This window comes from Cervus canadensis, chromosome 21 (assembly GCF_019320065.1).
Source record: "Cervus canadensis isolate Bull #8, Minnesota chromosome 21, ASM1932006v1, whole genome shotgun sequence".
NCBI classification, from domain to species: Eukaryota; Metazoa; Chordata; class Mammalia; order Artiodactyla; family Cervidae; genus Cervus; species Cervus canadensis.
The window spans coordinates 11,611,661-11,635,108 of record NC_057406.1 but is presented as its reverse complement, the minus strand read 5'-3'; the positions used below and the strand labels follow the sequence as shown (position 1 = coordinate 11,635,108).

Genomic DNA, 23,448 nt, shown 5'->3' with positions numbered 1-23,448 from the left:
CGACTGTGGAAAAATAACAGAAAGTGAAGAATTTCAGTTTGGCTTTGAAGCTGTTTCCCTGGCTTGGAGCCAGAGTATAAATCAGGTGATTAGTTGGAAGTCCTGGTTTACGGGACCATTCTTGCATTAGATGCCAAAATGCTTATGGATAAATGTATGATCTGAGGTGGAACTACCTTGAGGGTCTGGCACTCAAATGGATGGGAAATTAAGCGATCCTTAAGAAAGCGATGTTTTACTAACAAGCAGAATTCTGTAAGTTTAACTTTGGAATGAAAGGTAACACATGTCTGTAACCATGGCAGACTAGATGCTGGGAAAATAATTCCAGAGAAACAATTGAGGATGGCTAATAAAATATGCATTCATACATTGTTAAGAATGTGGGAAATTCTCAGGCCAGGGGGTGAATTGAGAGGGAATTCAAAGATAAGTTAGACAATCAGTTCTCCATTTTTCTAAAAAGGGTCCATGATGCCCAAAATTGGTCCTATGAAAACACTAAGAAAATTAACTGGCCTTTGGTGAGGCTAAAGAGAAAAAGAAAGAAGGCTCAGTGAGCAACTGTTGGAATGATACAGGGCTCATAAGTCCTGCAGGTATTAAAAAGAACAGGGATATCATTGCCAGTATATTTGAAGGCTTAGGCTAAATGAACAAATGCCAAGAAAAATGAAACTTTAGCAAAACTAGCTAAATATGAAAAAGAAAACCTGAAAATAAAGAATTGGTAATAAAATTTTTTCCAACAAATTTCAAGCCCAGAGAGTTATATTGGTGATTTTTAATAAACATAAAGGAGCAGATAGTTTCATTCTTACAGTAACAATTCCAGAAACTAAAAAAGGAGGGACATGTTTTATAAGGCCAGCATAATTTCCCGTTAAAACTTGACAAAGCTAATGCAGGAAAGGAAAAGTTTAGGCCTGTCTCAACCATGAACATAAATATAAAAATTCCTAAACAAAATATTGCCAGTCCACAAGTAGTATATGTGAAAAAGAAATGCTTGAAGTGAGGTTTATTCCACGGTTACAATACTGGTATCATCAGAAGATGAATTGCTGTAGTTTGGCACAATAAATTTCACTATTTTCACACAGTGGAATATCATACAGTCATGAGAACTACAGAACTACAGTTTTACCCAGCAATGTAGATGAGTCTCACAGATATAACACCAGTGCTTTAAAGTATATACTATGTAATTCCATTTGTATAATGTTAAAACAAATAGACTAAACTAGAGTGTTGCAATAATGGTTACACTTTACCTAGAAAAGGGATATGAGGGTGGGGGTTCTGATGATATTCTGGTTGTTGGTTTGTGAGCTCTTTACATAGATTTGTTCACTTAGAACTCTTCAGATTGTACATTTATTATTTGTGTGTTTTTAGCTCAATGAAGGTTTACTAAAATTTATAGATACATAAGAGTATGTGTAGAGTGGGCTTGGGGCTTTCCTGGTGGCTCAGTCGGTAAAGAATCCTTCTGCAATGCAGGAGACCTGGGTTTGATCCCTGGGTTGGGAAGATCCCCTGGGGAAGAGAATGGCAACCCACTCCAGTATTCTTGCCTGGAGAATCCCATGGACAGAGGAGCCTGGTAGGCTACAGTCCATGGGGTTGCAAAGAGTCAGACATGACTGAGCGACTATAGCTTTCACTTTTCAGAGTGGGCTTACCTTTGTATAGAAAGAGGAGGAATAATGTACTATACATGCTGTGTATGTATAAGGTATCCCTTCAAGTTACCTAAGAAACTGATACCATAGCTTGCCTAGAGCAGTGAAAGACAGAATATGAATTAAACTGATAATGCGGAGTCATCTTTATTGACAGTCTTCAAAAAGGCAAAGCTTTTTTGTTGTAAAGCTTGCAGATATGTAAGTGCATATCCGAGGAGATCTGCATAATAACAGAAGTCTCAGAGCAGGTGGGACAGTCAGGATGCTATTAGCTGAGAACAGTAACTTGACCACTTCTGAAAAGATACTCAAAGTAATTCAAGCGCCAGCAAACTAAATGTATCTGTTTACTGTTAGTTTTTAACAGCTATATTTGTTGTTGTTCAGTCACTCATTCGTGTCCGACTCCTTGTGACCCTATGGACTGCTCACGCCAGGCTTCCCTGTCCTTCACCATCTCCCAGAGCTTCATCAAACTCATGTCTGTTGAGTCAGTGATGCCATCCAACTGTCTCATCCTCTGTCGTCCCCTTCTGCTCTTGTCCTCAGTCTTTCCCAGCATCAGGGTCTTTTCCAGTGAGTCTGCTGTTACCAAACTACTTACACTCACCTCTACCTCTGAAAAGGATTGTATTAATAACCAAGATTATTTCTTGTCAGTAATCTTCTGATTGGTATACTTGGCTGTTTGGTTATCTTGCTGAGGTTGCTTTTAGGTGATAACAGATACTTTTTGTCTGCATATTTTGGCCTCTGAATTAAGGTGGACTTGTTTATTTAAATAATTCTAATTTTTGGAACCACATGTGGAAATAACTGATAAAGTGCTTACCTTGCTCTCCTAGTTTCTTCTTTCTTCTCAGCATCTGTCCTCTTTCTCTCTGGTGTGTTTACAGGTCTTTCTCAAGCATCCTGTCTCTTCTCCATCTGGCCATAGAGATATATTTCTTCTTTTCTTCCTGCCTTTCTTGAGAAAACTCTACCTACCTGGCTTTAGAGCAAGAAATTATCTGATTGAATTCTAGCTGTTTTTTTAACTCAAAATTCTTGGTGATGGTGTAAACAGAAGAACCTCAGTTTGAACAAATAAAAGTGACTCATTTATGTTTATTCTGCATCTGGTATTAGTCAAGTTTATGGCTTTTATGTCCTAAAACCCTTCTAGAAATGTTTATTATGATTTTGGGCCTTATATTTTTATCTGCATTATAGTGTTATTTCCATGGAAGTTTCTGGACTATTTCCAAGTAAGTTCCTTTAAAGGGGTTGTCTGTGGCAGGGTGTTACTTCTTGAACTGATACCCTTGCATTTATCAAAAAGAAAATGAAGTTCTTTCTGTCCTGAAGTGAAAACGATTAAGAGCAGGCGTGAGAGATGTAGTTCTTTACCTGCCGTGTGTGTGTGATACAGCGGGAGAGCAGGATTTCCGACATATGTGTCTTCAATGTTGTTGGCCCAGGTGTTGCCCGCCGCCCAGCTCCTCTGACTGTCTCCAACCTGGGCGCTCAGTTCTGTCTTTTCCGTATCTCTCGCAGGTGGAGGAGTTACTGATGGCCATGGAGAAGGTGAAGCAGGAGCTGGAGTCCATGAAGGCGAAGCTGTCCTCCACTCAGCAGTCGCTGGCTGAGAAGGAAACGCATCTGACCAACCTCCGGGCTGAGAGAAGGAAGCACTTGGAGGAAGTTCTGGAGATGAAGTAAGTATTTTTACCATGTTCTCCACTCGCTAGCAGTGCTGGTCCTCATCACTTTCATCTTCTGACCGTTGGCTACCCCGACCCCCTTAAGGCTAACCTGCTCCTTAGATTTGGGACAAATCCTGGTCAAATAGAAACAGGTTTTGCTTCCTTCTCGTTGAAAAATAAGTCCTCTAGAGTAAGTATCTGTGTCCAATTGTACCTCTGAAATTCCTAAAACCTTCTGCAAAGTTCAGACAAGTTGTTGTTCCTGAGGTCTCTTGACGGCTGCGCGATTTTAAAACTATTTTTTATTGTAAACATTTCCAGAGGTTCACAGAAGTAGAGACAGTAGTGTCATGAACCTCCTCATACCACCCCGATATGTAATCATTAATATTTGCCAGTCTCCAGTCAGTTTGGCCACGTCAGGTGGCATGCAGGATCTTAGTTCCCCAACCAGGGATCAAACTTATGCCCCCTGCAGTGGAAGCCTGAACTGTTAACCACTGGAATGCCAAGGATGTCCCCCAAATTGTCAATTTTAACAAAACCTTTCTTTACCTACTTTTCCCCTCCTCTTGTGGCTTTCTGAGATGGTCTGTGTGAAGCTGCAGACCTTTGCTACATGGGGTACAGCTGCTGTTGCTCTATGATTCTAAAGAGTCTTGGTTTCCTACTGTCTAGAACTGGTGTGTCTCTTTTGAGTCCCTTTAAGACTTTCTCTATCACTGTTCCCAGCCCCCGGCCCTGGGTGATTGTCCTGCTCTCATTTTCCCAAAACCAAGGCTTTTCTGGGACCTCTCGGCCACCTTCGTGACCTCTGACCTCTGCAGTTGCCCGTGATCTTGTTGTCTTCTCTTCTGACCCAGGGGAGACACTGTCCTTGAGTAGGCTGCCTGCCTGCCTCTATCTCAGGTTTAAACTCCGGTTCCCTCTTCTGCAGTCCTTCTCTGTTCATTTTCTTTCACATAGCCTTTGCTTGCTGTTGGTTCCTTCTCTGCCTAAATCCACAGTCTCCTTGACCTAAAATAAATAGAGGTTCTGAGCCCAGCCAGTGCTTAAAGCTGACATCATCTCTTCTTTCCTCCTCCTTTGAACCATAAGTGAAGGTTGATGGTGAGAGTTCAGAGGAGTGAGGGTCTGCTGTGATACCTCAGTGTGCATTTTCGTGGGGCGTGATTGTTGTGATGTCATGACAGGGACCAGGAGTTGAGGAAACAGATGATGAAAGTTGAACACTTTCCCATTGTAAAGGAAAGGACCCAAAGATACCCACTTCAGTCCCTTGTTTATTATTACATTGGAGAGCTTAGTTTTTTAGTACATCAGGAAATAATAAAATTCAGAAGGAAGTAGCAGAATTGTCCTTATTCACTGACAGTATGATCATCAAGCAACACATAAAAATCAGTTGTTTTTCTCTGTGTTCACAACCAGCAAATGGAAACTGAAATCTCAGGAAATGTTATTTACGATGACATCAAAATGTGTAAAGCACTGCAGAATAAATTTAACAGAAGTGGCACGAGATGTCTACATAGAAAACCACAAAATATTACTGAGAGAAAATAAAAAATATCTAAACAAATATAAGGATATACCTAGTTCACGATTTGAATTATTCAGAGTTTAAGCTACCCATTTCCCCCAAGTTCATTTATTATTGCAGCACAGTCCCATCCAGTGTCACAGGGAGCTTTTTGTAGAAACTCACACAACTGGAATTTTAGATTTGCATTGAATTGCAGTGGATCTAGCCAAAAAGAACAGAGTCAGAAGACTTTTACTGCCTGACTTGTAGTCTTGGTATACAGTCAGTAATAAAAAGTATGGAGGGGTGTGAAGGCTGACACATGGAAGAGTGGAGCAGAATAGAGAATATATTACAGACCCACGGGTACACAGTCACAGGCACCAATGTAATTTAGCGGGGAGCACTAAATGGTGCAGATACAGTTCAGTGCTACGTGGCAGCCTGGATAGGAGGGGGTTTGGGGGGAGAATGGATACATGTGTATGTGTGGCTGAGTCCCCTGGGTGTTCACTTGAAACTATCACAACACTGTTAATCAGCCATTGTCCAATACAAAATAAAAAGTTAAAAAAATAAATGATGCAGAAACAACTGAATGTCTGTAGGGTAAAGTGAGGTAGGGGCCTCATACATATGCAGAAATTAATTCAAAGTGAATCATAGACCTAAACATAAAAGGAAAAACCATAGACTTCTGGAAGAAAGTGGGAAACTTTGAAACAGGCAAAGACTTTTCTTTAGTACACATAATATACTAACCATAAAAGAAAAAAATTGATGAGTTGTACATCTTCAAAATTAAAGGTTGTTCTTCAACAGATACCATTAAGAAAATGAATGATAAAGGTATAAGGTATTTACATAAAGAATTTTCGTATGTAACTTTGCAGATGATTGTTAAATTTCTATGCTGTCTGTTTTGTCTGTTTCTGTAGGATTTACCCTATTGTGTTAGTCATTGATTTGTAAACTTTGTCACCTTCCTCTATACTCCTGACATTCGGCAGTGTTGCTTATCTTGAATTCTGAGCAGCAAGCACAGTACCCAGCACGTTGGCACTCAGTAAATATTCTTTGAATTGTGCCGAATTACTTTTCCATTATGTGTTCTAAGAGGATTTGTAACCAGATCACTGATGGTTTTAAACAGCTTTCATATTGTTTGTCCTTTCTGCACATTAAACCTTCAAGACAGATGGAACGTTGTTTAGATCCAGAGTTCTTCTTTTCTCCCCGGCTTAATATTCTAGGATGCTATTTGGTTAGGGTGCCTGTTAGGATAGGAACAGTTGCCGAGAAAACGTCTGTAACGTACACCTCAAGTTTTATACTGGAGTCACTGTTGGGGAACAGGTGAACCCCTCCTCTTAGCAGAGGATGTCTTTGCTGTGTGTGCGAAAGCAGTTATGTCTGGCTTCATTCTGTTTCTTCTTTGCATTTTCTTCCACATAATGACATTCTCCCAGGACCCGTGGACGTTGGTATAATTTTTCACAAAGAATTAAGTTATTTATTCTCAACGTTTGTGGCCATGCATGTTTGATTAGAGACACTGTTGGTCTCCAGAGCAGGGTGGTTACTGCCTAGCAGAGGCAGCAGTTTGATCTTGAAGTTAAGCTTAGCTTCACGGAGGGGACAGCATACACATCTGCAGTAACCTACCAGAGCACAGCTGCCCGCCTGGGCCCAGGGGGTTGGGATCACTTTGGTATTGTCTCAGGCTCACAGCATTCCAGACAGACCGCAGTCTCATTGGTCTTCCTTGTCTTCAGCCACATCCTCCCTGCACACCTTCCTCCTCTCTCACCATTTCTTGTTTTTATCATCCTGTCTTGCTTGTTTATATTTTCTATGTATTTGCATTTTCTTAGCTCACTTATAAAATATTTATAATCCTCGAATGTGTCTTAATTGCCTTTATCCAGTGTTCCAAATCTGGAATTGATGGTTAACATTATCAAAAGAGACAGTTAAAACAGGACAGTTCTCTCATAAAAGTGTGATTGATTCATTCAAAAAAAATCTTACACATTGGGGAAATATTCATGATACAATGTTAAGTGAAAGAAAAGGCAGAACCCACACCATAAAACTGATTTTTCTGTGCATATATGGGTGTATCTTTAACAAAAATAATAATAAAAACTGAGAAGAATAATCATCAAAATGTTAAAAGTACTCATCTTTGAATGGTGGAAATATGGATCTTTCTCTTCTTTCTTTCTCATACTCGTTGCATTTTCTAATTTTTCCATAATAAGCATGTATTAGTCTTAGATAAAATATGGCTCTCCGTTGGGACAGAACAGGGGTAGTATGGTTGATTCAGATGCGTGTATGGATATTATTTATTTACTTTTTAGAAAAAGAATCAAGCTCTCTATGCATTGTCGTGTGTGTGTGTGTGTGTGTGTGCGTGTGTGTGTGAAAGGCAGATTTATAGAATTGTATTTGTGTTAAGGTTTTGTTTCCTGAAAGCCTAAAATACCTGAAATGTATTAGGTGAAGAGAATTTTTCATTTCAGTTTTTCTCTGTGGAAAGCATGTAGTATCATCCATGTAATATGGTAGGTACCTGTGTGTGCCTGAGTCTCTTCTGGACTCTGTACAGTTTTCCATTCACCTGTATGGCCGTGTTAGTTGGTCACTGTTTTATATACTGTTCTTTAAGTTCTGGTGTGTGACAGGACAGGGCTTCTGCGGTAGCAGAAAGTAAAGAATGGAAAGATGGTCAGATGGTAAAGAATCTGCCTGCAATACAGGAGACCCTGGTTAAATACCTGGACAGAAGTCTCCTGAGTGTTCTTCAGTCAGAATCACCTGGACCTTTACTCTTTCATAGAAATTTTATAGTGACACTGACTAGGTTCTTCTTGGAAAAAATTCCTTTTGGGACTTTGATAAGGATTCGCGTTTTTTATAGATGTAATAGGCAAAATTAGATATTTTTATAACAGCAAGTCTTGCCATCTACTTACATAGCCTATTTATCCATTTCCATTTTCTTCTATGACCTTCATTGGTATTTTGTGCATTTTGCCAGCAAAATTCTCACACGTCTCTATTAGATTTATTTCTAAATAGCTCATTTGCTGCTATCATGAATATGGGCACTTCTGGTTTATTTTAGCTCATGCTTGATCCCTCATTGTCATTTTCTATTTTATGGAGTGTTTTCATGAGTCTGGAGCAAGAGGTAAGGGTCCTTACATGTTGGCTTGGTTCATAATATTTATCAGAAATTTAAGCTCCCATTTAAACCAAATTTATTTTCAAAATTTTGGTTTTTTCCTTCTGTCAATTTTTTTTGCCTTTTATTTTTTATATATTTACATATTTTCCCTTCTTGAAGTCTTCAAAATCCATAGCAAGGACTTTGATTGCTGCTTTTTAGACAGAACATCTGTTGCAAAGTTTTTGCCATTTCTTCAGGGATGGGGTAAATTACAACGCTCTTAAACCAAAATTTTATGTGGAAAGGCAGCAAGAGGGAGTGATGAAAGATGTGCCAGCCCTTCTTCGTCTCTGTTTCTGAAATGTTGTTTTGTTCTCTTAAGTTTCTGTGAGGTGGGGAGTTGATTCTGCTTAAGAATTTTCACCTTTACCCAAACTCTGTGTGTCCTGTGGAATAGTTTATTTTTCCAGTATACTGTAAAGAAAAAAACCTTTCTGTTCCCAGTCTGCTCATGATACGGAGCTCCTGTTGCTTTGGCTCCGAGTTCCATTCTGCCTCATGATAAACACCTTCGTATCTCATTCTGTCTTAGACTCTGTGGGCTCTGGGAGCAGACCCACAGAGGAGACTCACTGTGCTGTCCAAATGAGCCATGACAAGCATGGGAGTGGAATTCACTGCTGGGAAGTAGACCAGGTGGTATTCAGGGGGCTAATTCCATGTGGTAATTGCACAACCCATTTGTACCAAAGCAGAAACTAGAGGAGTGACGCTTTCTGGCCACTAAACTCTTGGAGAGATAAGACAGTCACACTGTGCTCATATGTTTCCATTTCTCCACGTGCAATTGTGCTGGAGGACATTTCTTTTTATTTCTAGGTCTGATTTTTTTAAGTTGTTTTATTTTTATTTTATAGGCGAGCTTAATGTGACTAAACCCCTCAGTTTGAAGACCCTAAGACACCAGGGTCAAGTCGTTGTGTTATTAAGTGGGTCCTCCAGCCCCTTCTGCTGGGGATGAAGCCCCACTGCGATGAAGCCCCATGGCTCAGGCTATCAGTGGCTCCGGATGTGGAAGAGGATCTCATCAGAGGGCTTCTTCACCAGAACAGATGTACACATCCAGCTGGGCCTGTGCTAATTAAGGGAGTGTTTTCTTCCCCTCTTATTATTGCTCCATCTGTTAGAAAGTATCCAGATAATTGCACAACACATACAGACTTTGATGTATCCATTACATGCAAACAGTGGAAGTGCTTCAGCATGCTTGTTTTGGGGACAGTTCATCCGAGGACAGTGGGCAGATCCTTCTTACCAGGCACCATTCTGGGACTCCCGGATGGGTCCAGAGGAAGAGCAGCCCCCAAGCCTGTGTGTCACCCACCAGGGGTCACTCACACCCATCTCTGTTGTCATGGAGACAAGGGCTATATTACCAGTGTCAGAGGTGGTCCGTGTCTTTGTGTGAGACACCACCCCAACCTTACCCCACCTCCATACCCCTTCTCTGAAGTTTTGAACAGAATGCTTTAGTGAGACTGTAGAATCATATTAGCTAAGGTATCTGTTGCTTTTTAGTGCTCAGGAGTTGGGGAGCACGGGCTTAGTTGTTCCCTGGCATGTGGGATCTTCCTGAACCAGGAATTAAAGCCATGTTCCCTGCCTCGGCAGGCAGGTTCCCAAGCCCTGGACACCAGGGAGGCCCTACACGTTGGACTTTGAATGAACTGACTCTTCGCTTTAGTTCACCTGGGGTGTTGGTGTGAAGGCATGTCTTGGCCACAGCAGCATCTTCTCTTCCTAACACGTTTTAGCATTGGGGGCTTCCCCATCTCGTCTTAGTTTTCACTTTTAAAGCATAAGAAAGATTCCAGAGCTGTGCTTTGTTTTTATTTTAAACTAAGACCAGAGCAGCCTTTCAGTCACCAGTCATTGGTTAGTTACGTCAATGATTCTTTTATGCTTCCCAAGAGTTTTTATTTAAAACTGAGCATTTTTACTTGCTCTTTAGGTCAGAGGGATCATATCCTCTCTGGGATTCCTTCTCCTCAGCTTCTTAAAGAAGTGCTGTAAATAGAGGCTTTTAACTTCGACCCGTGCATTTCATGGGTTCAATCGGAACCGAACCGTAGGCTAATAAAAAGTACCAGGTGAGATTACTGTGGTATCCTATTGCATTCTGGCCTTCCCAGGTGGCTCAGAGGTAAAGAATCTGCTTGCTGTGCAGGAAATGCGGCCACAGGTTTGATCCCTGGGTCAGGAAGATCCCCTGGAGAAGGAAATGGCAACCCACTCCAGTATTCTTGCCTGGAGAATTCCATGGTCAGAGGAGCCTGGCGGGCTAACGTCCTTGGGGTGGCAAAGGGTTGGACGCAACTAAGCGACTCAACGACAACAGCATTCATACTGATAGAGCTGATTAGAATACGTGACTATGTTTGCGGCCAAGACCAAGCCTTCGTGATGTTTCTCTCCTGAATTAGAGCACAGCCGATGACTGCAGGCAGAGAGAACAGGACGTACATTCTGTGTAGAAGGCAGGAAAGCAGGACTGAAAGGAGCCTGTTTATCTCCCTCTTCAAAACTTGCCAATCAGATAAGTCTCATGGGAGTGAGGCTGGGAGCTGAGGGGCAGACGTGGAGAATGAGGAATGTTATCCTGAGAGGAGGGGGAATGTTTCACAGGGATTCAGGAGGCTCATAATCAAGTTGGTGTTTCATAACTTGTAGCAGCCAGGTATCTTTCCTGATGTGAACTTTGCGAATAGACACACAGGGTCTGAATCCTGCCTTCTCACTTAAGTGTGCTCACTTGGGCAACCTGGGATTTCCAGGAGCCCTAAAACAGATACAACTGCATTCCAAGAGAAAGGGACCACTAACTTCTCTTCCCTGTTCTATTCATACAGTGTTAAATATATTCATGTTTGCTCTTCTCAAACTGCAGTGGAGTTAGGGGCATGAGACCTACCTTGGTTGAGCAGTAGTTACTCTGATAGTGTATTTCTATCAGTCTGTCCCTGCATTTGATGGTTTCTGGGAAGTTGTAGCTAGTAGAGTGGTTGTTGTTGTCAGTTGCTAAATCTCGTCCAGCTCTTTGTGAACCCGTGGACTATAGCATGCCAGGCTCCTCTGTCCTCCACTGTCTCCCAGAGTTTCCTCAAATTCATGTCCATTGAGTCGGTGATGCTATCTAGCCATCTCATCCCCTGTCGCCCCATTCTCCTCCTGCCTTCAGTCTTTCCCAGCATCAGGGCCTTTTCCAATGAGTCAGCTCTTCATATCAGGTGGCCAAAATATTGGAGCTTCAGCATCAGCCCTTCCAATGAATATTCAGGGTTGACTTCCTTTAGGATTGACTGGTTGGATCTCATTGTAGTCCAAAGAGTGGTACATAATGCTTAGTCCAGCTTATTAAATTTTGCCATGTTAGTATATATACAGCCCATCTTTTTCATTACAAAAAGTGGTGCAATATCTTGGCTTATTTTTCATAAACATACTCAACAGTGGAACAGTTTTTCCAGGAAGTGTTTTAGTTAGTTCCTACTTCTCCCATCCTCTTCTCTCCCTCCCTCCCTCTCTCTTCTTCCTTCCTAGTCTTTGTTTCTTTCTTCTGTTTTAATAAACATCTATAGTAGTACCTGTGTTTCAGGGATCGTACTGAATCAGTGTAATTTTGAACAAGATATATTCAGTCCCTTTATCTAATACTCTATTGATAAGAGGGCATGTTAAGCAGGTAGGAGTTTAGTTATGATTGTAATATCTAATTAACAATGTTTAGTATTAAATTAAAATTCTTAACAAGGAATCTGAGCTCCTCTGCAGTGATCTTCCGGGTGAGGTGGCATTTAAGACCGGAAATGGTGTCAGCACAGTGGTGACCCGGGGCTCCCTAGCACTCTTGTCTCTGCCAGAAACGTCAGCTTGAACGACTGTCCCTGCACAAAAGTACCGTCACAAGAGTCGAGGACTCACGTTGAGGGATCCAGCCTCTATGTGAATGAAGCACAGAAATAACAGTGCATTGAGGAGCAAAGGAGTCTTAATACATTAGTAATAGCTCAGTAAGCTGGAAAACCACTGGAAATCATTGAAAGATCTACATTGAAGAAGGACCCGAGGCATGGGTAGGAGTGCTGTCTGATGGAGAGGTATTGGAGAAGAACAGAACTTCCTAGGCGTTGGAGTCGGCATAAGGAGAGGCCCAGTGGTGGGTGGGCTGAGAGTGCTCTAGGGTCTGATGGAGGCCAGTGAGGTCAATGTGCAAGGTGGGATGGAGTATTCAGGACTCATGAGGAGGGCAAGGTTTACATCATACAGGGCCTCCGAGCCGATGTCAAGGATGTTACGTGTGAATCCTGAGGTAATTTGCTTAAATTGTAATCTTCGCCATCTTTGGTGTTAAATTTTATGATATGACTTCGTATAATGTAGTGATTGACATGGATACGCTGCTTTCTTATTTTCCCATTGAGACAGTCTTTGGTCTCATTTGTAATGAATGAACCAGACCCCTTGGATTACTGTTTCAGCTGCATCATGTGAAGTAGGTTGGTAACTGTCATTAGAAATCTAAGGTGGCAGTGTTTCTTGGTTCATAGAGTCAGTTGCAGAAACCTCAGATAGTAGAGCTGAGATGATCAGGTATAAGGAATTTTTTCTGGTCGTGAGATACTAAAGGCCTTATGAACTTAGAGAACAAGAGGGACATACCTTTGGTCTTTCTAGATATGTCTAGGAAAATAGTTTATCAGTACAACTTTTATTGTCACTTGTAATCTAAATCCATTGTTGCTTTATTAAAAGGAGTCTTTCTTTTTTTTTTTTTTTTTTTTTAAAGCAATGGAGTTTATTTCAGTGAAATTACCTGAAAAGGAGTCTTTCTTTTGCCTGCACGTATCAGACTTTTTTTCCCATATGGGTTCTGGGTTACCAGAATTTAATGTGTACAACTTATTTTAGACTAGGAATTTCTTGGAGTGGGACTATATAAGCACTATTCTGGTTTTGTGTTTTTGTTTTTTTTTTAATTTTTGCTCAAAAAAAAAAGAGTAGTTGCTTTGTATAGAGTTATCAGTTATCTTTCTGGTTTCTCTTGAACTAATCATGCCTTTCTTCCTTCCTGTGGAGATACATTATATAACCAAAAGTGTTTTCAACAGCTGAGTGGACTGGAATTTGATTATATTTGAGTAATATAAAAATGTTTCCATTGACTTTGTGATTGGATTTGTAGTATGGAAAATTAAACCAGTTATTGGTTATGCTACCCAGGGTTACATAATTGCATTTTGTCTTTTGTGTCTCAGCTTGGATGTTGGATAGCATAATTTCTTCCGTTAGCAGTGCATTTTCTTCTGTCTGTGGCTACCATTTTTATGGTTCCCTCAGTCATGGGCGTAAGCGGGACTGTATATCTGTGATAGGGCTGTGGTGGCATACAGCAGTAGAGTTTTTGTTCTGAATTTAGTACTACTGAATGCCCTTCGGTGCCTTTTGCTTGACCTCTGGTTTTAAGCAGGAAGGATGTTAGAAACAAGTAAAGGAAGGTGGTATGTTTGCTTATGGACCTCCTAAACCATTTCGGGTGATTTTAAAATGTGTTTGTTTCTCAGAGAAGAAAAGTGGTTGTTTTTAAAAATACATTTTAATCTATTTAAATACGTAATTGAATATGTTGACTTTGGCTGATTGTTTCATTACTCCTTAAAAAAGTACCCCCTGTCTGTTAAATTATGTGTATTTTTAGGCTTGAATCATCCACCCTCTTTTTGAGTTGTTCCATTCTTTCACAGGAATTGAATTTGGTTTTAAGCTTTTCACTGTTCTTTCCCATTCACAGTCCAGATCCCATTAGTAAACTAGGGTGAGGGAGTGGGTTTGAACAGGCAGCCAGCCCTCCTGTTGAGAACTGAGTCACAGCTCCACTGTGCCCAGCAGTTCTACTCCTCGGCTTAGACGGGTTTATAGGACCAGCATCAGGCCTTCAGAGGCATCCCCAACTCACCTCCCATTCCTAATTCAAACTTTATACAAAATTGAGCAGGATATGTGTGAAGAGGATCCTAAACAAAAAAGTAGACTTTTTTCCCATGACTGTTTCAGTCTTTTGCCAAAATATCAAATATTCTTTTCAGGTATTGCTCTGCCTCCTTGGTTGTAGTGGTGGTCGTAGACCTAAGGGGGTGGTGAGCATCCTTCACTCAGGCTGGTGCTGAGATTATCACCCATCAGGACTTCAGCCTGCTTCCTGCACACACTCTGTTAGAAAGATGAGAAGGATACCAGAACTTTAACTCCAGGAATATGAGTCATTCACTGTAAGAGCCTTCAGAAAGTTATTTAACCTCTTTGGGCCTCTGTTTCTTCATCTGTGAGATGAGAATACCAGTGCTTAATAGAAAACTGGGCAAAGAATATGAATGAGTCATTAACAAAATATGAATGCAGATGGCTGGTAACACTATGGGAAAATATTGTGTCACGTATGACAAAAGAAAATTAAAAGATGTCTTTCTCAAATATCTCACACAAAAGGACAGATGTGATAATATCCCCATTACAGTAAGAATATGTTTTAAAGTGTATACAGTTAAGTTATGAGTCTGACCAAGCTAGTAAGTATTTCTGCAGTGAAGTTGGGTTTATTTATCAGAAGCTTTAAAAGCAGACCTTTTGACTTTGCAACTCTACTTCAAGGAACTTGTCCTTAAAAATGTAGACAAGTGCACAATGACTGGCCTACTGGACTGATAACAAGTATTTTAAACTAGTTTTTTTTTTTCTTTCATGTAGTAATTAAATCACATGGAGCGTTATTATAAGACATAAATATATAATTTACGGTCAAACGTTTCTCCTTCTAGAGAACATGTAAGCCGTGAGCATTTAGTTTATTTTCACATTCATGTTAGAAGGATAATGGCAACCATCTCTAATTAGATTCAGATGTGTAACTTAAAAAAAGTAATTGTGGCGGATTTCTTTGTTCATTCATCTATTTTTGCTTTAATCTGTCCACTGGTGTTGTCAGTTTTACCTCTTGTGAAGCCTCCACATTTTTCCAGATGAAACTTGCCTAACTGTCTGGTTCCATGAGAGCCTTATGCCTCTGTCTTCTGTTTCTTCTTTGGTTTTTAGAGTAAGCAGCATACTCAGAGGGTTTTCTTTAAGTTTTTAAAACTTGAAGCTGTGGCCCGTCCCAAATTTATCCTCAGACTTTTTCCTTTCTGTGTGCTGGTCTACCTGTAAAATAGCCTGTTCATTTATTCTTTATTTGGCACATTGAATGATAGAAATAGATAGGAGACAAGATGGTGTAATGAAGTTTACAGGAAGACAAGAACATGAATCATGGCTTCTCCTCTCATCACTTCATAAAACTGATAGCAATTATTTTATCTCTAGAAGCACAGACCCACAGTTTGGAATAGTAACTTTTTTTTTTACCCTAGTGGGCACTGTTAGGGTAACTGAGCACTACTGTTAATATTAAATATATGAGAAGCCTTTGGGACCAGCTTCCCCTTAACTCTTAACCTGCTTGCCAGGTTAATTGAGGCTGTATTTTCTCTCTGTTCCAGACAGGGACTAATAGCTAGGACAGCTGTGAGACCACTCCTCACACACCCTCAAGCATTGCAGCTGACTTGCTGAGTGACTACTAAAGTTAGTTTCCATTCTTGTTTATTCCACTTACTCAGGATATTGTAATCATGCTTTTTTATCTTTTATGAAACCAATGATATTCTTGTAAGAAAAAAAATGTTTTTGTGAAACTAAAGCTGAATGTTTTGGAAAGAAGATAAAAGTAAAAATCATTGTTTAAAAATCGTTGCTGAATTAGGTAAAAGTGAGGTAATTGTTGACTAAGGAGGAAATTTTTTTTTTTAATATAAAAACGTTTGAAATTGAAATTGGTTTCAAATGTCTTTAAGTACCAACCCTTCTTTAACAGAACTGGGACTTGAGAGGGTGCTTTCTCTACAATGCAGGGCTTAAGGCATTGGATCACACAGTGAGCTTTGGACCTTTCCTGCATCAAAAATGCTAGCAGTAAAGAACCCGCCTGCCAGTGCAGGAGATGTAAGGAATGCAGGTTCAATCCCTGGGTCGAGAAGATCCCCTGGAGGAGGGCATGGCAACCCACTCCAGTATTCTCACCTGGAGAATCCCATGGACAGAGGACCCTGGTGGGCTACTGTACACAGGGTCACACAGAGTCAGACACAACAGAAGTGACTTAGTACACATGCATGTACGTTTGTTCATTCTTTAATGAACCTTTTTTAATCAGCAGAATTGAGTTATCACAAAGGGGCAGCTTGTGCAGTTTCCTATAATTTGTTGATTCTGGCAGCTCCAGGAGGTACAATTTTTATATAGAATATTGTCTTACAAATGATCTATAGAAACATTGTAAATAGCTGATTCTCAAATAGTAAATAATGAAAAGCTACAGCAACTTTTCCACAATGTGTTAAATCTTTTTTTTCCATTGCTGTCACATCATTTATTCAATAATTGTTTCTTTTTTTTTCACTTATTTTTATTAGTTGGAGGCTAATTACTTTGCAGTATTGTAGTGGTTTTTGTCATACATTGACATGAATCAGCCATGGATTTACATGTATTCCCCATCCCGATCCCCCCTCCTGCCTCCCTCCCCATCCCATCCCTCTGGGTCTTCCCAGTGCACCAGGCCTGAGCATTTGTCTCATGCATCCAGCCTGGGCTGGTGATCTGTTTCACCCTAGATAATACACATGTTTCGATGCTGTTCTCTCGAAACATCCCACCCTCGCCTTCTCCCACAGAGTCCAAAAGTCTGTTCTGTACATCTGTGTCTCTTTTTCTGTTTTGCATATGGGATTATCGTTACCATCTTTCTAAATTCCATATATATGCGTTAGTATACTCACAATGTGTTAAATCTTAAACACAAACTAGGTTAAATTTATTCATATAAATTTGGTTTTAATTCCAAAGACAAATTTCTTAAAGCAGGGGTCCCCAACCTCTGGGATCTAATGCCTGATGATCTGAGTGGAGCTGATGTAATAAAGTGCACGGTAAATGTCATGTGCTTGAATCATCCTGAAAACCTCCTCCTCCCCGGTCCATGGAAAAATTGTCTTCCACGAAACCGGTCTGTGGTGCCAAAAATGTTGGGGACCGTTGTATTAAAGAATATTGTAATTTCTTGCAGTTTGAAAAGTCAGGTTTTTCCCAGCCTTTCACAAACACTAATTCTAAACCCAGGAAGTCAGGACAGCTGCGTTGGGACATGACTTGCCTGGGTTTGGTAATTTACTGAGATAACCTGCCAATTGCAATTAGAACCCTCCGAGCTTAACCAGGATAGACTTAATTATTGGCTTGCTATATTTAAGTCAGAAAGAAAAGCTCATAGAGGAATTTTGTACCCATACCCTGAAAAAAAAAATGTGAAGCTGTTTTTGGACTAAAATTTCATCGCTTTTGTGGCTAATGAGGCATGCAGTAAATTGGCAGGCTCAGCCCGCTCCGAACACAGCGGTGCAGTGTGCGCCTTCTAATTCCCAGCCCTCGGGAGTCCGGCAAAGGTCACAAATTAAACAAAGTCAGGATTAATCAAAACTACAATCAAATAAAACCCAATCATTAATCCTCTCCCGAGTTACAGAGGAGCGATTGTGTCGGCGTGTGAGAAACAGCCGGAGAGGGCTCTTTTGTAGTCCGCAGGAAAGTCCACATTAGGCGTCAAACAGAAAAATGAAACCCTGCAGGTGAAGGGGCTGAGAGACACTGGCAACTTATGCAGGGTTGCAAGTGAGCCTGTGGAAGATTGAATGGGCTGTTGGCAGGGGCTGGAGAACCTGTAGGGCTCTGGGGAGGGGGCCTTCTACTGAGACGAGCACCATTTGCTGGGAAGCTTCGTGTTTGGGGCTAGCAGCTCCAGGCAACAGTCTCACCCAGGTTCACTGCCAAAAATGTACTGTGTGATTCTCAGCTCTCAGTAATTGTGAAGAAGAGTTCCTGGAAAAGCATTTCCTCTGTGGGAGTCATTAAGTGTTTGGAGTATGTCAAACCCAAGAAAAAGGGAAAAGTTCCCAAAGAAGAGAACTTGCAGTCTGTATTTCTTTCATGTTTCTGACTTTTGACCTGACTGATGCTTGCTTTATTGTTATTGTTGTTCAGTTGCTTAGTCATGTCAGACTCTTTGCAACTCCATGGACTGAAGCACGCCAGGCTTCCCTGTCCATCACCAGCTTCTGGAGCTTGCTCAAACTCATGTCCTTTGAGTCAGTGATGCCATCCAACCGTCTCATCCTCTGCCACCCTCTTCTTCTCCTGCCCTCAATCTTTCCCAGCACTGGGGTCTTTCCCAGTGAGTCAGCTGCCTTGAGTATTGGTCTCCAACTCCAGAGAACTGAAGTGATGTTAAGTGTGATTCTTTGTGGTTTTTCTTTTATTTTCTTCCCAAAATTTTGCATCTGGTACATTATTTGGGAGTGTTTCAGTTTATCCAGTTCAATCTCTTCGTCACTTCAGATGGTCAGCAATTATAAAAGATAAACTATTTACTGACACAAAGTAGCTATGAAAGTCCTTCTTTTTATATTTACTTCTTAACAGAATGTGATTTTAAGTGACTTAAAATGACTTCATAGAATATTAATCTAATTACTCTCTAGACTTCCTTCTGGGATGTTGTAAGAATTCATATTCAGAAGCATGCTCAAAGGCGGTAACTCATTCTGAAGTTAATACGCTATCTATTTTTCCTGCAAGTCTCTAGATGACCTTTGCTTAAATTCAGTGAAGTATCTAAACATGTCATATGTATAGGCACACACACTGAATTCTGTATTACTGAAGGAAGTCTCACTTAATAATACTTTCCTTTCTATCGTACATATAGAACATTTTGATATTTTATTTCTGTTTCACTTATTTCAGCAGTTAGAACAGCACTAAGTTAACGGATACTCCTGTGTTCTTCACTTTGTTTATCAAGCATTCTGGTGTCCATGATTTCTAAGTCTTTGAAGATGTTGCAGTGCTTGAGGGTTTTCACATATTTTCCTTAGGAGGTCAGCCTCCACATGGGCTGCCTTATCTAGAAACATTACAGTTTCTACGTGTGGACTACAGCATGCACAGTTATGCCCCAGGTCTGCAGTTTGTATTCCATTCTACCTATGTAATATAGAAGAACCATCCAATGTATACAACATACAAAAATATTTTGGGGGGGGGTAACTTTTGCAGTTTTCATTTAAAAATTTTTTGTGTGTGCAAAGCTTAGCTAGCGATTAAGTCTTTTATTCTTAAAAAAATTGCCAATTTAGGGGTGCATATTTAGAGCGTAAAAGCAAGGAAAAGCAAGCAGATCAGTAGTTACTTCTTGAGGAAATGTATTAGGATAAGGGATGGAAAAAGGCATGAGGACTTCTAGGCACTTACTTGCCCCTTTCTTGGTAGTTATATGGGTGTTTGTTTTATGATGTGTCAGTTTACATATTTATATTTTATGCACTTTTCTGTATATGCTGTATTTCTAGTAAAAATAAAGATGTTAATTAAAGAAGAGGAAAAAAAAATGCCATGCACTCCTTCCAGAATGATTCCGGGACACCTCTGACTCTCCTGCTCACTTGCCTTTTGATTATGTGTACTTGACTTCTCTCATCTTTCTACCATAACTTGTACCTTCACGCTGATTCTTGCTGGAATTTCCTTTATTGTCTCCTGTGTGGTCTTCTTGTCTTATTGTAATACATGCATCACATCGCCTGACGTAATGATTGGTGTAAAATTCAGATCTCCTGAATCTTCAACTTAATATCTTTCGGTGTCCACATCTCCTCCCTTTATGTCCCCACAAAAGACTTACTTGCTTAGTATGGTGTGTGCAGCTCCCTGTGAGCTCTCTCCTGCTTTCTGCTACCCCCACAGGTGGTTGTGGTTCATTTATTCTCGTTGCTTTGTAGTATTCCAGTCTGTGGCTTTACTTTCTTTATACACTTCAATCATAGATAGAAATTTGGGTTGTTTCCAGTTTGGGTACCTTAGAGAAAGACCACATGAGATTTTATTTACCTCTTTACTTGCAGTCTCTTCCAGTAGGTTCTGAATTTATTGAGGCTCTCATTTTAATCTTGTACCTTCTCGCATGTTACATGGCATGTGAGTGTTTTTTGAAAAAATGGAGAGAGGGAGGAGGAAGTGTAATCCGAGGAGATAAAGAATTGAGAGTTCCAGGTTTTTGTTCAGATCCGTTCATAAACGGATCTGTTTTGTTCAGATCTGGTCTTGACTGAGTTCATCCACAATTTTCTTTACGTGTTCTCATTCAGGAAGTTATAATGTTGTGACTGAGGCATGGGAAACCCTCAGGTATTTTGTCCTGGGTTTAGCTTAGTTTCTTCATGTGCAACTGCTTTGTTTCTTTTCTAAACTAGAAGCAAAACTGAAGCAAAAAGAGATGCCTCCCCCACCCGTTAACTCAGTCACTCTAATAGGAAGCAGGATTGATTAATGGGGTGGAAACTACAGGTTTGTTTTCTTTTAATGCATTTGAAACAAGTGAAGTCAACCACCATGATCTGTGGGTGTTCCGTATGTGCCAGTTCACCTGCTGTTGACATTTATTCATAACTGCACATGCGGTTCTCAGACACAGCCGTTCATGAACCTGGGAGGGCGGCCGGGCTTTGAGACTCACCTCCATGCACATCCCAATGGGGCTGAGCCAAGCGCTGTCTGCCTGCTCTTTCTGGCACTCATGCTCAACACAGGTCCTCCTCGCGGCCTGTGGGGGCCCCTTGCTCCCCTTCTTTGCACGGAGGGCTGTGCAGCCTGGCATCCCTGTGATGCATCTTATGGAAGAAGCCTGTGTGCTGGCTAAGCTCCATTCAGGGGCAAGCAGTAGTGCCGTTGGCCATGAGTTCAGTGTTCATGAGTCAGCAACACACGTTAAATGCAGTTGTGATTATTTAGTCGCTCAGTCATGTCCGACTCTTTGCAACTCCAGGGACTATAGCCTGCCAGGTTCCTCTGTCCATGGGATTCTCCCGGCAAGAATACTGGAATGAGTTGCGATTTCCTCCTTCAGCATATCTTCCTGACCCTGGGATTGAACCCTCATCTCCTGCATTGCAGGTGAATTCTTTACCACTGGGCCACCAGTGAAGCCCATTGAATACAGTGCCTTTAACGAAAACACACAGAAAACAGTTCGGTGTGGATTGGTTGATGTAAATGTTGTAATCAGAAGCTCATGGGAACCTCATCCTATATCTCCCTTAGGAGCAGCAGTCCAGGATTTGCTAATTCAGTGGCCACACCTGCTTTATAGATCATCACCACCACGAATAAGGAGCCTTGTCTGTGCTTGACTACCTTTTACTTCTGCTGGTAACAAAGTAGATTTACTCCTATTTTCCCAGTCTCTTTCCTCTACCACCTGTTACAAAATCAGTTGACCTTCACTTTGCTACACACATTATGTAACTATTTCAAGCTGAGATTTCCTTTGCTGCATCTTCTCCTGGAGACACAAGTGCCCCTTGGGAAAGTAGCACTTGCCTGCTACTCATGCACCATGGAGCCTGATTGTCAGTGGTGTTTTTAAGTCATCGATTGTGTGTTGACTTAGCTTAGGAAATACAGCTTCTGCTTTGAATGATCTGTTTTACTTCTGAGTGTAGTTTAAAGGCAAACTGGCTTCATTCCCGGAAACTTGAAACCTTTAAAGGTTGCTCTTCTCCCAGTGAAGATTCTCTGTGGGCACTTCGGATGGGGTATTTCTTACTCGTGGTTTCAGGTGCTATAGTGTGAAGGCAGGCAGTTGCTTTAGAAATCTTTATAAAGAACACTTGGGTGTTCACATAAAAAAATGTTTGTCTTCCTTTACTGTTCCCTGCTCCCATAAGCTCATTGAATTCATTGTACCCAACTACACAGCATGGACACTTCTCTGCTTTCATGCTAATAAAATGAAATAAAGGCTAGGAATTCACTCCCACGTTAATAGCGTATTCCTAGAAATAAGGAATTAAGTTTTTTTCCACACCAGTCCTTTTAGAAGCAATGATCAGATCATTTTCTGGGTTTTAATGCATTGAGAAGTAGTCATCTGCTTCCAAGTTTGTGAAAGGGGAGTGCACAAATGTCCTTGTGCTGTTGCACGATTATATACCCAAATTGATATCTGCCTGCTTGATGCAGTGAGGGACTTAAAGTCCCATTGTTAGAGTACTTGACGTTGAGTTAGTCTAGTCATATGCAGTGTTTAGAATTATGGGAATTTCTGATCTACACCTGCGGGGGAATAGTGAGAGTGTTAGTCACTCAGTCGTGTCCGACTCTTTGCAGCCCCGTAGACTGTAGCCCGCCAGGCTTCTCTGTCCATGGAATTCTCCAGGCAAGAATACTGGGGTGGGTTGCCAGTCCCCTTTCCAGGGGATCTTCCCAACCCAGAGATCGAACCAGGTCACCTGCATTGCAGGTGGATTCTTTACCAGATGAGCCACCAGCGAAGTCCTTACACCTGGGTTTTGTTAAGTAAACAAATTCTGAAATTTCATAGTGAAAAAGGTGGCGTCTCTAATTACACCTCGGGAAAATACCTAAGTAGAGACGCCACCTTCTTCACTATGAAATTTCAGAATTTGTTTCCTTAACAACAGTTAAGAAGCAAACTATTACCTTTTCCGTCCTCCTTCTCTGTGGATGCTGTGTAATATATGGTCCCCTACTAATCAGCCCCACCGTTTGTCCTGGAAGCTGTTTCTTCCCTCTGACTCTGGTACCTTGCTCTCTCTACGTCTTGTCTCTGATAATGACCTCTGTTGTTGTTGAGCCGTGATTCGGTGTGTTAGTTATTTGTTTGTAATCTGTTTTCCCTGCTTAACTGTGGATTGCTGCTTGTTTATCTCTGCGCATCTCAACACCTAGTGCATGTTAAATGTTCTGTAGCTGGTAGGTAGTGAGTACCTGTTGGGGTGAACTGTCTTCACCCAGAGATGCTGGTGCTCCCTTCGTGTGGCCGGAGCTTGCCCATCTCCCGTCTTTTCTTGCTCTGATCAGGCTCCCTCCCTTCACTGCTGAGAGGTTCTGCTGAAGAAGGGGAGCCCTCTGTCTTCAGCCTGTTTCCACCTTTGAATTCTGACTTCAGTCTGCTGCCCAGCAGCTTTCCGCATCGGAAATGTGGCCATGTCGTTCCCCAACTTAAAACCTCCTGTAGGGTCAGCCTCAGCTGGTTGCAGGCCCGGCACAGTCTAGTCCAAGCTGTCTCCTTAGCTCGTTCTGCCCCCTTTCCTCCTCCCTGTCCCTTGCCCCACGCATGGAAACACCCTAGGTAGGATGATGTGTGCCCTT

General features: G+C 41.2%; 1 protein-coding gene across 16 annotated transcripts in view; it reads left to right on the top strand.

Annotated features, from left to right (window-relative positions):
* The window catches only part of ERC1 (ELKS/RAB6-interacting/CAST family member 1), a 274,696-nt gene that overhangs the window by 152,845 nt on the left and 98,403 nt on the right, over nt 1-23,448 (top strand). For all 16 annotated transcript variants that reach the window (XM_043441413.1, XM_043441404.1, XM_043441412.1 and 13 more), the window contains one exon: nt 3,225-3,385. In XM_043441413.1, coding sequence (XP_043297348.1) covers nt 3,225-3,385 — 161 coding nt within the window. The remainder of the gene's footprint in view (nt 1-3,224; nt 3,386-23,448) is intronic.